The sequence below is a fragment of the Amblyraja radiata genome, chromosome 29 (assembly GCF_010909765.2).
Source record: "Amblyraja radiata isolate CabotCenter1 chromosome 29, sAmbRad1.1.pri, whole genome shotgun sequence".
NCBI lineage: Eukaryota > Metazoa > Chordata > Chondrichthyes > Rajiformes > Rajidae > Amblyraja > Amblyraja radiata.
In genome coordinates, this window is record NC_045984.1 from 33,292,786 (window position 1) to 33,308,446 (window position 15,661).

The window sequence follows — 15,661 nt, forward strand, 5'->3', positions numbered from 1 at the left end:
TTTCACTGTACCGAGGTACATGTGCCAATAGAGTAACATTGTATGGGGACATGCGCATTGACCAGGATGTCCTAGCATGGAACACCTCTTCCTGGGGGTGGTATGTCCTTATGTGAGATGACCAAGGAGTGGGATGTCCCGGGAATGGGATGTCCTAGTGCGGGATGTCCTAGCATGGTCACCTTCTCTTGGGGGTGGGATGTCCTGGTGTGAGATGTCCTAGCCAAAGATCTCGCTATAGTATAGGATCCTCGCTATAGGATCTTTGGTCCGAGCATGGTCACCTTCTCTTGGGGGTGGGATGACCAGGGGGTGGGATGACCAGGGGGTGGGATGTCCAGGGGGGAATGTGCAAGGTGTGGTATGACCAAGGTGTGGGATGACCAGGGGGTGGGGTGACCAGGGGGTGGGATGTCCAAGGTGTGGTATGACCAAGGTGTGGGATGACCAAGGTGTGGGATGACCAAGGTGTGGGGTGACCAAGGTGTGGGGTGACCAGGGGGTGGGGTGACCAGGGGGTGGGGTGACCAGGGGGTGGGATGTCCAAGGTGTGGTATGTCCAAGGTGTGGTATGACCAAGGTGTGGGGTGACCAGGGGGTGGGATGACCAAGGTGTGGGATGACCAGGGAGTGGGATGTCCAAGGTGTCTGATGACCATGGAGTGGGGTGACCAGGGGGTGGGATGACCAGGGGGTGGGATGACCATGGAGTGGGATGACCAGGGGGTGGGATGACCAAGGTGTGGGGTGACCAGGGGTGGGATGACCAGGGGGTGGGGTGACCAAGGTGTGGGGTGACCAGGGGGTGGGGTGACCAGGGGGTGGGATGACCAGGGGGTGGGATGACCAGGGGGTGGGGTGACCAGGGGGTGGGGTGACCAGGGGGTGGGGTGACCAGGGGGTGGGGTGACCAGGGGGTGGGGTGACCAGGGGGTGGGGTGACCAGGGGGTGGGGTGACCAAGGGGTAATGTGCAAGGGGTGGGATGACCAGGGGGTGGGATGTCCAAGGTGTGGGATGAACCTACCATGGGACACGTTCTCAGCCATGAGTGGCCGGCGGGGCCAGGCCGGGGCGGGGCGGTGCCGATGAACTGATCCGCCTGTGATGGCGGCAGTGGGGGGAGTGAGGCGCGCGCGGGCGGCGGTTGAGGGGTCTGGGCGCGCGCGGGCGGCGGTTGAGGCGGGGGCGGGGTCTGGGCGCGCGCGGGCGGCGGTGGCCGTTATGGCGGTTGAGGCGGGAGGAGTGAGGCGCGGGAGCGGGAGCGCTCGGGCGGCCGTGGCCCTTCTCCTCCTCCTGTGCTGTGTGGGCGCGAGCACCGCGGACGAGTCCTCCCGCACCGGGCAGTTCGACGTCCGGCCCGGCGGCCTGGTGCACTCGCACAGCGAGACTCTGGTGAGCGGGGGTGGTCGATGGCCGCACTGGGGGGGGGGGGGTCAGTCTCTGGAAACGGACCGACAGCCGGGAGCGGGCCCGGCCGCGGTCTAGGCCTCGGCCTGTCGTTGTGGGTTCGGCGGGCCGGGGCGGAGAGGCACCGCCACCGCCACGACAGCCTGCTCGGCCGCTGGAGCTGGGCCTCGGTGTCCGCGTAGCGACCGTGAAGGGGACACGGCCCCGGCCTGCGGGGCAGCCGGTGTCGCTCGGTAAAGAAGCGGCATCTCCCTCACGGCGTGGGCGAACCTACAGAGGGGAGGCTCAGGCATCAGTGCCGCCGGTGCCGCTAGATCATGTAGTCACACAGCGTGGAAACATGTCCTTCAACCCAACTTGCCCACACTGACCAACCTGTCCCAGCTAGACTAGTCACACCTACCCGCGTTTGGTCCATATCCCTCCAAACCTGTCCTATCCATCATATGTACCTGGTCAAATGTTTCTTAAACGTTGCGATAGTTATTGCCTCAACTACCTCCTCTGGCAACTCGTTCCATACACCCACTCTGTGTGCTAAAAGTTACCCCTCGGGTTCCTATTAATCGCCTTAAACCTATGCCCTCTGGTTCTCGATTCTCCTACTCGGGGCAAGAGACTCTACTCGATCTATTCCTCTCATGATTTTATTCGTTGAACACTAGGGCTCGGTCTGCCAAGACCTGCTGGATCTCCCGGTTGTTAAATATTTTAATACCCCTTTTCATTTCCCATACTGACCTTTCTATCCTGAGCCTCCTCCATGCCAGAGTAAGACCACATACAAATTGGAGGAACATATTCCACTTGGGTAGCTTGCAACCCAACGATATGTGATATGTTCATTACGTTCTCCAATTTTCAGTAACTAATCTACAAACCCTACCCTTTCCCCCTTGCCCCATCTCTCTTCCCTGTGCCCCATCTCTCTTCCCTGTGCCCCATCTGGATGTGCACCCATTTCTCTTCCCCTTCCATTTATATTCCTTCCTTTGGCTTCACAATTCACTTCCAATGTGCTTATCATGAAGGTTCTTGAGAGACTGGTATGCAAACATCTTTCCAGCATTACACTTGATCCCTATCAATTCGCCTACAGAGCCAACAGAAGTGTAGATGATGCAGTGTCCCTCTGTGTGCACTCCATCCGCCAACACCTGGAATCCAGATCCACATATGCTCGCATTCTTTTTGTGGATTTTAGCTCCGCATTCAATACCATCGTTCCTGTAAAGTTGATACACACTTTACAGGAACTGGGGGTCAACTCATCTCTATGTAAATGGATCTATAACTTTCTATGTGACAGAAAACAGGTGGTAAAAATTGGTAACCATGTCTCACTGGCTAGGTTCCTGAACATCGGCGCCCCCCAGGGTTGCGTTTTATCACCTCTTCTGTACTCTGTATACACACATTTTTGCTGTTCACACTCTGACTCTGTCTTGTTATTTAAGTTTGCAGATGACACATCTGTGGTAGGTCTTATTACCAATAACATCGAAACCGTTTACCGTAGTGAAGTAGAGGAGCTAGTAAGGTGGTGTGAGAACAACAACCTCATACTTAACATCTCAAAAACTAAGGAGCTGGTTGTTGATTTCAGAAAGAAGGCCACCCCCCTCCTCCCTCTCCATCAATGGAGAGGTGGTTGAGAGGGTCACCTCCTTTAAGTTCCTCGGGACCACCATACATCAATCCCTATCATGGGAGCTCAACACCAGTCTCATAATCAGTAAGTGCCACCAGCGACTCTACTTCCTGCGGCAGCTCAAAATATTCAGGGTCAGTCGACCAGCCATGACCCACTTCTATAGGTCTACCATAGAAAGCATACTCACATTCTCCATGCTTGTCTGGTGTGGTCACACAACCTCGCAGGATAAGATTCGGCTGGAGAGAATAGTGCACCGAGCTTCTAAGATCATCGGTTGCAGCAGACTTCCCTCAGTGACATCACTTTACTCAACAAGACTCACCAGAAAGGCCAAAAAAATCATAGCAGACCACTTTCACCCGGCACATTACCTCTTTAATCTCCTCCCATCAGGAAGGAGATATAGAAGCATTAAAAGTAAAACATCTCGCTTCAGAGACAGCACCTACCTCCAAGCCATCAGATACTTGAATTTGCACTAATCACTTTGCACTTTCTTTTGCACTTGCACTTACGCTTAACATGACGCTGCTGGGTACTGTCCTTCCTGTATATATTGTCCTTCGTACGGTATTGTCTGTATTATTTATTGTGGTGTATGGTGGTTGTATTGTACTGTATTGTATCTGTCTGAGAGCGAACCAAGACACATTCCTATCAACTTGTTGACATGGCAATAAACTTCTTGAATCTTATCACTGCCGCAGAAGGTAGTTGAGGCCAGTTCATTGGCTATATTTAAGAGGGAGTTAGATGTGGCCCTTGTGGCTAAAGGGATCAGGGGGTATGGAGAGAAGGCAGGTACAGGATACTGAGTTGAATGATCAGCCATAGGCTCGAAGGGCCGAATGGCCTACTCCTGCACCTATTTTCTATGTTTCTATCACACCTTTTTTCTTTTCATCTCCAGTCCTTGTCCAACTATCTGCATATCAAAACACCCCTCACTACTCTACCTATCACTTGCCAAGCTTTGTCCTGCCCCTCATGTCTTCCGTTCAACCACATTTGGTCTCAAGAAGGATCTCGACCCGAAACATCACCTGTTCAAGTTCTCCAGAGTTGCTGCCTGACCTGCTGAGTTACTCCATGCTGGATGGATGACAATAGGTACAGGAGTAGGCCCTTCGAGCCAGCGCCGCCATTCAATGTGATCATGGCTGAATCTTCAACAAATCTTGAATCTTCAACAAAACACAGTGCTGGAGGAATCAGACAGCATCTGTGGCGGGAATGGACAGGCAGCGTTTCAGGTCGCGACACTTCTGCAAACTCTTATCTGAAGCATGGAGGTACAAGGGACTGCAGATTGAAGATTGTAGATTTGTTGAAGATTCAGCCATTCAATTTACACAAGACTAGATTGTGTGTAAATTGAATGAAAATTGTAAACCACCACACCCCTGTAATCACAGATTACATCATACTTTGTTTTAAAACATTGACTCTCTATTTCCATTTAGGGTGATCACTCATGCATATTTACATATGCATCTCAAGGTGGAACCAATGAGGTTAGTTAATTATGCCTATTTTACAGTTAAATTTATGTTGGGGGCAGACTCCTTTGAAAGATTTAGAAATCATTGTCACATTGAGATCATTAAGCAGTGCAAGCATTGAACCCAAAGTATTTTTGTTATTGTTCTGTTTTATAATTGACTAAAGTTTCGTTTTAGTTTAGTTTATTATTGTCACGTCTACTGTGAAAAGCTTTTGTTGCGTGCAGTCCCGTTAAAGAAAATACTATACATGATTGCAATCAAGCTGTACCATGTGTACTGTTCACTGATAAAGGGTACAATATTCAGTGCAAGATAAAGTCCAACTAAAAGTAGATGGGAGTTCACTCGCACCATGGCACTCTAGCTGGTGCGGATATTTCAGTTGCCTTATAACAGCTGGGAAGAAACTGTCCCTGAAGTTAATTTTTGTACCTGTACTATACATTTTTGAACCTCTGCCAACTGGCCTTCAATTGTTGGTATTCTTCAGTGGCGAATGGGGTCATATTTATGCTGGACCACTTGATCACCATTGTTTGTTGTCATTGTGATGTCAAAATGTCTTTGCCCATGTATACCCCCAAAAAACCCACTTGACCATGCTCATGGTTGGTGGCGGAGGGGGCCGCAGTGGTTATGATAGTGGTCTAGTCACTTGATTGTCATCAGGACTGAAAGCCCAGATATGCTAATAAATGTGATCATATTGCATGCTTTAAAAATAGCATATCAGGCTTGTATGTATTGCGTGATGTCAATAAGTTCAAACTTTATTGATGTTCTGATTGCCTTCCACTGTTGCACTCTATTTAAGTCATGGTATTTTAACTGTACGCTATTCTCGTTGGAATTCCTAGGTATATGTGCAATATTATATATCAGTTTTTCCACATAATTCAGCTCACTTATATTTTATAATCAGCTTATCAGTCATGACTGCTGTTTTTCACTTTGTGAATAAATTAAAAGCGTGCACTATTTGGAAGCTTCACATATTTGCTTTACATGGGGGAAATGTAATAATTAGGTGGATTAATATTCCTGTCACAGTCTGATTTTTTTTTTTTTTTGCCTTTTCATTTGTTTTTAAACAACTGTTAGACAACAGCTTTAGGTTTTCTAGCCTTGTCCTTGCAGTGATTCCGGTAATTTAACTAATAGTGGCATTGAAATAATGAAGATTCAGCTATACATGATTTTCTCATTACAGAGATGGCACATGAGTGTAGGTATCAGCGAGGACAACAAGCTATTCTCTTGCTCCATCTGGCGGTGAGTAAATAAGAAATAAGGATTTTATGATACCACTTTGAATAAAAGACCATTTAGAGTTTAATCACTTCTCATACCCTTACACAAATAATTCAAGAAATATACCGTAGCAACATAGTATAGCATCTAGGTTAGACATATAGAAGGATCTGGGCCAAACGCAGGACAAGCGCAGATGAGGCAACTTGGTCGGCCGAAGGTACTGTTTCCGTGCTGTATGTCTCTAAGAATAGAACTAACAACAAATTTAAGTTTTTGTCACTTTTCGGTCGCATCAAATAATGAATTAAGGAAGGAACTTTTATATCACTTAGCTTTCCCAGAAGGTGAAAAAACGTAATTTGTCTTTTTACAGTATATTTGTTTAGAAGGTTACTGGTAAACGTAATAATGCTTGTATGGGTTTATCAAAACCGGTAAATAGTATTGTGTGTATGTTTTCAATAACTGATCTGGAGCATTGATGTGTACCAAATATTTTTAATGTGTATCATATAAGCCTGCACAAAAGTATGAACAACTTTGATGTTGGGTGGGGAAACGATGAAGTCTGTATATTTTGATGATATATTGAAACTGAACGACTGGAGAGGAATGATCCAGCAGGAAATTTTCCTGTCTTTTCTGAATTAAGAATTGACATCCTCTCGAATTGCTTGTGTAGTTATTTGGAACACTGGTGACTAGTTGCTTTTATGTGGCATAACATTCCCATGATTCAATCTGTATTTGGCATGTTATAAATTCATGATTTTTATTTATTTACCAATGCAAGTGGTTATTTCACACAATACAACTTCATTAAAATGTTAATGACTGCATACAGTACCCAACCATAGGTTTGTACATTTCAATGGTATTATAGCAATCTTGAATTTGGTTAACTGCCTCTTCTATTAGGTAAGGAAAAATGCAGGGGCATTCTTCATTGGATAGATAGGATGGGGAAAACTATTTTCGAGGAGAAAATGATTTCTAAGAAGAAAAGTAAAAGGTATTTTCCAAAATAAGTTTGCTTCATTTTTTTTCTTTCCAGACCTCAGGGGAAATCCTACCTGTTTTTTACTCAGTTTAAAGCAGAAATCACTAATGCCAAAATTGAATTTGCAAACGGGTTTGTAAGTATATATTTTATTCCTTAGTTCTTTTGCAAAATAGAATATAAACCAAATAATCTGAATAAGCAGCCAAGATGCAGCAGATTTTAAAGAGTTCCTAGTTTGAATTGCTGTAGTGTTAACCTTTACATTAGTGCTGGATAGGGTAATGAGGGTACTAAATTGTCAGAATAAGTTTCAGATCATATTACCTCCAGGAGGCAGTCTGTTGGTTATCATATTGTACTCTTTATTTAAAAACTTGCTGCTCTTGTGAACAGATCAAATTGAAACCATCTATTTTAAAATTAAGCTTCTGTATATAAAATATAAAATTTCAAAAGGTTTTGATGCTCATAAGCTTTACTTGTAATATTGCTTTTGTTTGCTAATAATATGGAATTTGGATTGCATTCAAATATTCAGAAATCTCAGATTCATATCTAACCAAAGAACAGTTATTTTTGATCATCTCAGAACACATCTGTTGCAACTGGCTAATTTTCACAAATTGTGAGATTGCATTTTTTTTGCAATAAAAATATATCAGCTCCAAAATTCAATGTGGGTTTTATCAAAGCTGTTGGAGTGATCGTTCAGTCTGTGTAGAGCATCGGTTTATAGTTATTTACATTTTTATATCTCGGTGAATGATACATATGATATTGGTGAGTGCTCACTTGGAGTGTTTTATTCCGTTTTGGTCACCCTGCTATGCGAAAGATTCCATTAACCTGGAATGAGTGCAGAGAAGATTTATGAGGATGTTGTCAGGACCCGAGGGCTCAGGCTATAGGGTGAGCCTGCAGGACATTATTCCTTGGAGAGTAGGAGGCTGAGGGATGATCCTTGGGGTATATAAAATCACGCGAGGGAATAGATAGGGTGAATATATAGATTTTTTTCCCCAAGATATGGGAATAAAACACTACAGGGCATGGGTTCAAAGTAATTGGGGAATTATTTAATAGGAACCTGAGGGTCAACCTGGAGGGTGGTGGGTATATGGAATGAGTTGCCAGATGAAGTAGTGAGACAGGTATAATAACAAAAATTAAAAAAAACATTTGGATATGTATGTGAATTGGAAAGGCTTAGAGGATATGGTTCTGGCACAGGTAAATGGGACCAGCTTTATGTGGGGTCTCTTCGTCGTATAGATGCATTGGGTCAAAGTACCTGTTTCCGTGCTGTGTGACTATGACATAAAATTCTCCAGTTTGTTTCATAGTTATTAACCTGATAGCTGGTAGGCATCAGTTTATTTTGTTATCCCCGATCGGAATGAATTTCCACTCCCTTACAAATGAGTGCAGAAGTTGAGATTCCATCCATACCTGTAATATTATAACTCGTAGCTCAAGTATTAAATAGACATATTTTGGGAGCTGGTTGTAATGCTGAAATCAGCTAATATTGTTCCAGGGCAATATTGCCTATGGGCAGATTTTAAATTGAGTTTAGGTTGGCACTGCTTAAAGGAAGTCAACACTTAAATCTTATTGAAGATAAGATTATTGGGGATCTTGTTGAAACATATAAGATTATTAAAGGTTTGGACACGCTAGAGGCAGGAAACATGTTCCCGATGTTGGGGGAGTCCAGAACCAGGGTCCACAGTTTAAGAATAAGGGGTAAGCCACTTAGAACGGAGACGAGGAAACACTTTTTCTCACAGTTGTGAGTCTGTGGAATTCTCTGCCTCAGAGGGTGGTGGAGGCCGGTTCTCTAGAGAGAGGTAGATAGGGCTCTTAAAGATAGCGGAGTCAGGGGATATGGGAAGAAGGCAGGAATGGGGTACTGATTGGGGATGATCAGCCATGATCACATTGAATGGCGGTGCTGGCTCGAAGGGCCGAATCGCCTACTCCTGCACCTATAGTCTATAAATCATATGTAGGAAGGAACTGCAGATGTCCCAAGGTTGTCATCCATTTTTTAAAATTATGCTCGAAGTAATTCACCTTGATTCATAGCAATAGACATATACAGTTTGACCTAGCAAGGAATCATGTTGATGACTGACAGTATTTTGACGGTGTCTATGTTAATATTCTTGCAATTCACCAATTTAATGGCATATAAATCTATCATCATTCAATGGTATAATAGAGTACAGAGTACATCAGCATTTTGTCAAGATTCGTGTGTCATCTGGTGTGTACTTCCTTCCATCCATCGAGGGGATTTATCGCAGTTGCTGCCTCAAAAAGGCTGGCAGTATCATCAAAGACCCACACCACCCTGGCCACACACTCATCTCCCTGCTACCTTCAGGTAGAAGGTACAGGAGCCTGAAGACTGCAACAACCAGGTTCAGGAATAGCTACTTCCCCTCAGCCATCAGGCTATTAAACCTGGCTCGGACAAAACTCTGATTATTAACAACCACTTTCTGTTATTTGCAGTTTATTTATTCATGTGTGTATATATTTATATCATGGTATATGGACACATTTATCTGTACTGTAGTAAATGCCTTACTATTTTTCTGTGTGCATAAGCAAAGCAAGAATTTCATTGTCCTATACAGGGACACATGACAATAAACTCACTTGAACTTAGAGGTACAATTTAAGAAAATGCCACTAAAATGTAAAAGGAACTATTTTTTCATCAATTTTCTTTATTTTCCTGAAATTATTGTTCAAGTTAGAATTTTGTCCCAAGTTTCTGGATAGTTCATGATTGATCTAGGCGAAAATAAAGGGTGTGGCAGCAGAGCCATCTTTGCTGGTGCCAGCTTATTTTTATGAAAGAGTAAATGTCTGTCCATGCTCAGTTAAATGTGGATTCCTCAAGCTGCTGTTAGAGAATACTTTATGGATTGGAATTTTACCCATTGGTTCTACACGATAGCCAGCTGAAATTGTTTAGGAGGGAACTGCAGATGCAGGTTTACACAGGATAAAACAAAAAGTGGTCTAGAGATGACGTCTAGAGAAAACAAATAGGTGACATTTTGGGTGGAGACACTTCTTCAGACTGACTGTAAATGTTTGTTGTGGTGTAGGCAGGATTTTGTTTTTAATGGCAGTTAGCTGCTTTAATCCTTGGGTTTATTTATACAGGTATGATGTTCTCTTTGGAAATAATTATTGCGGACTTACAAATATTTGTTTTTCCTTTCTTTTGGTCCTATCCTTTTTCTCAATTTTTATTTTTGTTGCTTAATTTAAATGTAACTTAATCAAATATGCAAGTAATGGACCAGAGCCCTAGGTTAAAAAAATGTAGTTATCGGGATGCAAGACGTAGAATCTTTATCTCTTCCCTGTCATTTAATTTCTTAATTCAACATTGTTTTAAAGTGGGGATTCAGAATCATCTGTGTCAGCATCTCCTTCCTTTAAGATGCAACTTAAGACTTCTGACCAAGCTTTTGGTTGTCTGCACTAAAATATCCTTAACTGGCTGTCAGTTTCTTTGACAGAAGCATTTGTGAAGCACCTTGGTATGTTTTGCTGCATTAAGTGCACTAAATGAATTGAATTTATTGTCAATGTCTTCTTGGGTGGTAAGAATAATTTACCTAATCGATTAAAAGCACCACAGGCGTATCATGTGATATTGAAATGATACATTAAGCACTTCAATATTGCTACTGATGTGCTAAATCAGCACTGTTGTGGTGTGCATTAATGTTTTGTTAATGCATTTTAGATATCTTAAGTAAAATCTCAAAATTGATTTTCATAACCAGAGTTTTAACCGGCTAAATTATGGTAATTGCAATTATATTTTTTGCTGCTGAACTTTCTTGTGAGCCGAGTGGTAAAGCAATATTGGTGTTCAAGTATGAAAGTGGAATTCCCCAGAAATACCAGCCTATTACTTAAATAGCCATACCGCCATACCAGTTCTTGTGGGATATTTGTAGAATTATCAAAATAAATATTTTTAAACTCTAATTCTGTTAGAATATTGTTATAGGAGGTGAAATTGTTTTTACAACTTTGTGTGATAAAATATGTCATTAATATGGCTTATTAGGAAGTGCCAAATACAGAAAAACAAAGGCATCTTGCAACATCTGAACAGCGAGCATTCCATAGCAGTTGGATAATTCCTTCTCAACCTTTTTAACGCATTGCCTTAATGTTATCTCATGGTTTCCAAGTGTGCTCAGCTTGCAAGTGGCAAAATAATTGTCTTGCATATTCTCTGACCTTGTATATGCCCTTTATCTAAAACTGAATTGGACAGCTCAGCATGCTGCCTGGACCTCTTCACCAAGTCCTTCCCCTGTCCCAGCTGCCCTTTCTCTGATGCATTGGTTGGGATAACCTGGGTCTCCTGATTCCAAAATTAGGCACCCAGGTTATCTGAAGCCTTGGGTGCTGTACTGACGAGGCCTTGCCTTGGAAATGAGAGGCAACTTTTGACAGGAGGATTCGGGTAGACCCTTAGCCTTGCCAATCTGAGGCTTTAAGTAAATTACTCCTTAGTTTGGGTTAATTGCAAAAGGAATCAAAGGAAAATTGACAGGCACCAGAATTAAAGGTGGAATGGGATTAATACTTTCAAACATTTTATTTAAAAAATAGTTTGACAGTCAGGTATTTGTACATTTCTTATGGATCTGAAATTTCAATTTACAAAATGGTTTCATGATGTTTACAGAATGTCTGAAGGTGGTGAATGATCAAAGAATCTCCCTGACATTCTGGCTGCCTACAGAGGGGGAGAAAAGTATGGGGAAGAGAAATATGACTCACTGGTCTCCTAGAGCTGCTTGATGAAAGGTGTTTGGAGCCATGCCATGAATTTAACAGCAGGAGAGGCAGGGAATCATGAGGCTGGTATTTCTAGAACGTGTCCTTACTTTTTTAATTAGAAGAAGGAGAATACTTCTGAAGAAGACACAAATCATTCTTTCCCATTTTTATCCTTGGAGTTTTCTTCTCAGGTTAAAATGGAGTTGACAATTGACATAGTCGACAATTGCCATTGAATTTCGGACTAGAAGCTAGGATGCCATAGAATTTACTTGCATTTCCTTACAAGGATAATGTCATAAAAGTTTGGGGAAATTTTCATGTTTAATGTTTTTTTTAAACATATTTATGGATGTACACATGCAATTGTTGATAGCTATTTGCTAAATGTTATAAATGAATATGTATTGATAGATTTTTGTATGAAATAGTGTTTTTCTATCATTGATAAATGTACAATGTATTTGATGTTTAATGGAGGAATTATTTGATTTGAGCGGTGCCTTTTTCTGTTGAGTGGAACAACTACTTTGATTTGCTAATGTTCCACTTTTCCCTCTCTTTTCCAGTCTCAAGGAGCAGTTGGCGGCGGCAGTGACGTTCCCCTGAAAGAAAACGAATATGTAATTCATGAGAATACTGGTTAGTATAATGCACTAAACACGATAAGCTTTTTCTTGATTATATTTGAGAATTGCAAATAGTCACAAGTTGGAAGTCAATGGAGGAAAAACTGAAATATATATTTTAAAGGCTAACAAATATACTTGGAAACATGCTCCATTATATTTCAGTAATAAACCTTGATTAATCTAAAGAATGACTTTCCTCATATTTTCAAATCTCTGACTAAATGTTCACTTACATGATTTATAAAGTTCAAATTGGTTATGTTACTGCTTTGCTATCAAGCTGTGTGGAGTTTGCAGCCTACAAACAACATCCTTAATGTGATTCATAACATTTTGACCCTAGTTCCTGGTCTTTCCTCAACTTGGAGTTTTGTTTTGACTTGAAAATCTCATCAATTGATTTTGACATTGTTAAAAGTACAATTCCAGACTCAATTGCTGCAGATTTCCTTTGCAACTTCATGTTTTTCCTCGTTAAATAATTTGTATGTTACCTTATTGCATGACTCAGTTCTGTGCAAATGATTTGCATTTAACATTTAGATAACGTGATCGCTAATACTCTGAATTGGGTGGTGGTGATTAGTTTTGGCATTAATTCTTGCTCCACCAGTAAAGTTTACTTTTCTTGTTGCAGTGACGCACAAGGATGGATTGTTCAAATCAGAGCTGTCCAAGCTTATTATAGTTGCCCGCTCAGGACATGATGAACTGTGATTGGAAGTCCTTTTTTTTGGTATCTGTTTGAAACAAAAGGTTTTTTTAAATTATAGATTCATTGTCTTCATTCAATTATTGGGAATATTTTCATCCCCCTCCTTCGTTTTGGTTTCATTTTGATGACAGAGCAGATTGTGTCTACTGCTAATTGCTGCTCAATTAACCATCTTAAACGAAACCCCTTTGCAATCACACGTGAGCCTTTACGAAAGACATATATTCTTCTAGTTAGTCTACACATTTTAAGGTCAAGATACTGGTTGGAACAAGATGCTTCATTTAACAATGAGACTGGAAAGAGGTAACACAGCACACGTGGAAGATCAGTTGTGGCCCAACTGCATTGTAAAAAGGAACCATCGTTAAATCCCATAAATCTGATTACATGTCAGAATTATAAACTGAGCATTAAAGTGTGCCTCTTTACAACACTGACTTGTATGTGTTAAAATGTAACAGAGGTACATTTGAGTAGTTCATGTACACTGGGTGCTCTTTTCAACCAAAAATATGAAACATGTCTGCAACCATCAGAATGAACTTTGGAATCCTTTAAAAAAAATTGTGTTCAAATAATTGTTTAGTAAACTTTGGTGTTAATTTATAGAGCTTCTCTCTACAGAGCTATAGTTGAAGTACAAATTGATTTTTACCCTTTTCCGGATTTCCTCCATATCATTTTTATAATACGCACTGATTAATTTGGGACCATATGATGCTTTTATACTTTGCCATCAACTACAAATAGTGTGATACAAGCTTCATGTATCGTTTACAGTGAATTTGCTTTTGTTTTACATCTCTGCCACATGGGGAAATAAATTACTAATTTCAGCTCACTTGTATTTTACGTACCGACTTGAATTTTATTTATGTCACACGTCTTGGAAAAGGTGTTTACAACACAGTACATAGAGTATTGAAATGGAAAATTATGAGGTTCTTGATAAAATTCAGAGCAGCAGAGAAAATATTTAAAGTGATCAAGGAGAATTGAATAAGAAATATATCTAAGATGGATGGGTGTTTATGGGTAGAGGTGGGAGTAAAATAGGAAATACAATAAATGTAAAATATAGGACAAAAACATGGCCATGATAAAGTGTAGCTGCTCGTAATATACTTAGGGATAAAATTACAAAAGCATTATCACTTACAAAAAATATTTGGAATGGAGCCTGAGGATTCTTCAAGTAGCTCTTGTCAAATTTATTAGTAGAGGGAAAACAAGCCATTGAATAAATAGTCAAGGATAAATAGCAGAATAGATGACACAAAAGTCCATAAGTTATGGGAGCAGTTTTAGGCCATTCGGCCCATCAAGTTTACTCCGCCATTCAATCATGGCTGATCTGCCTTTCACTCTCAACCCCATTCTCCTGCCTTCTCCGCATAACCCCTGACACCTGACAATTTGTCAAATTTTGCCCTAAAAATATCCATTGTCGGTCTCCACAGCCTTCTTTCGACCACCACTTTCCTAACCTACACACTGGGGGTTATTTACAGATGCCATTTAACCTACAACCCTGCATGCCTTTGGAATGTGGGAGGGAACAGAAAACAATTGTAGCTGAAAATAGTTCACAAGCGTCATTGCTGGGAGTACTTGTTTGCTCATTACATAAAGGATATGAGGTTGGGGATAAGTGCAATTTCAGATGAATGGTATTAAATTGCTGGATGTAATTCGTATGCAGGAGGACTGAGCCGCCATATAGAAGATGTGGATGATTTTGTAGAAACAATGAATTGCAGATGCTGCTTTACAAAAAAAGGCCAAGTGCTGAACTAACTCAGCTGGTCAAGTCTGCCTTGTCAGAAAGGTCCCCACACAAAACATCACCTATGTTCTCCAGCGATGCTGCCTGACCCACCGAGTTACCCCAGAACTTTATTCCTTTATTAATTTTGTAAATAGGGATCCAATTGATCACTAAACATAAATACAAATGAAATGTCTGTGGCAGGAAGGATAAGGAGTCCTCGATAACTAACCGGGACAGACGAGCAGAGCATACCAAGTATAGATGTTTACAAATGTAAAATAAATGAGTTTCTAGAGAGATTGTATAGAAAAACAGAATTCATGGCTCAATCTCGTACACCATCTTTACTGTACTGTTAACACTTCATTCTGATCTCTGTGTTATTAGAAAGGATATAAGTGTAAGTGAATGTGTAAAATAAATTTACTAGGAAACCAGAACTGAAAAGTCACAACTAAATCTTTCCTGAATTGTCTATAGTGTATTGTCCCCAGACAAGAGGTTGAGACCATGACTAGGGCCCATGTATATATCTTCGAAGTGGCCGGCAGATGATTATTTAGCATCCAGAGCAACTGATGTTTGTGTTAATCCTGGAATCTTATGCCTTTGATATTACTTTGTTTGCATGTGGTCGTAGATAAAAACATTAATGGCACACTATTGATGCTTTGCCCTGTTTGTGCTAAGGGATGGCAGCCAATAATATGTAAAGACTCAAATATATTTCATGTCAAACGTGCTTTTGATCTGATACATGAGTTGGTCTTGCCGAGGTTCCTAATTTTTGTATGTTCATAAAGTGGAAGTGATGCATTGATTGACATACATTTAGTCTGATCTCAAGTTTGATTTGGGCACTGAAACAGGAAAATATATGGA

At 41.3% G+C, this 15,661-nt stretch overlaps 1 protein-coding gene across 1 annotated transcript; it reads left to right on the forward strand.

Moving 5' to 3' along the window:
* The first annotated feature begins 1,177 nt into the window (after positions 1–1,177).
* On the forward strand, positions 1,178–13,855 carry mydgf (myeloid derived growth factor). The gene is made up of 6 exons (XM_033047261.1): positions 1,178–1,394; positions 4,530–4,580; positions 5,782–5,843; positions 6,880–6,961; positions 12,228–12,300; positions 12,928–13,855. Exons 1-6 carry the CDS (start codon positions 1,224–1,226, stop codon positions 13,005–13,007), a joined length of 519 nt encoding a protein of 172 aa, XP_032903152.1. The 5' UTR covers positions 1,178–1,223; the 3' UTR covers positions 13,008–13,855.
* Positions 13,856–15,661: the final 1,806 nt, after the last annotated feature.

Excerpts from the sequence above, each read along its gene's own strand:
- mydgf (XM_033047261.1), top strand. The coding sequence starts at position 1,224 with ATGGCGGTTGAGGCGGGAGGAGTGAGGCGCGGGAGCGGGAGCGCTCGG. Across the intron at positions 4,581-5,781 it reads CTCAAGGTGGAACCAATGAG|AGATGGCACATGAGTGTAGG; the intron begins GTTAGTTAATTA and ends TTCTCATTACAG. Across the intron at positions 5,844-6,879 it reads TTCTCTTGCTCCATCTGGCG|ACCTCAGGGGAAATCCTACC; the intron begins GTGAGTAAATAA and ends TTTTCTTTCCAG.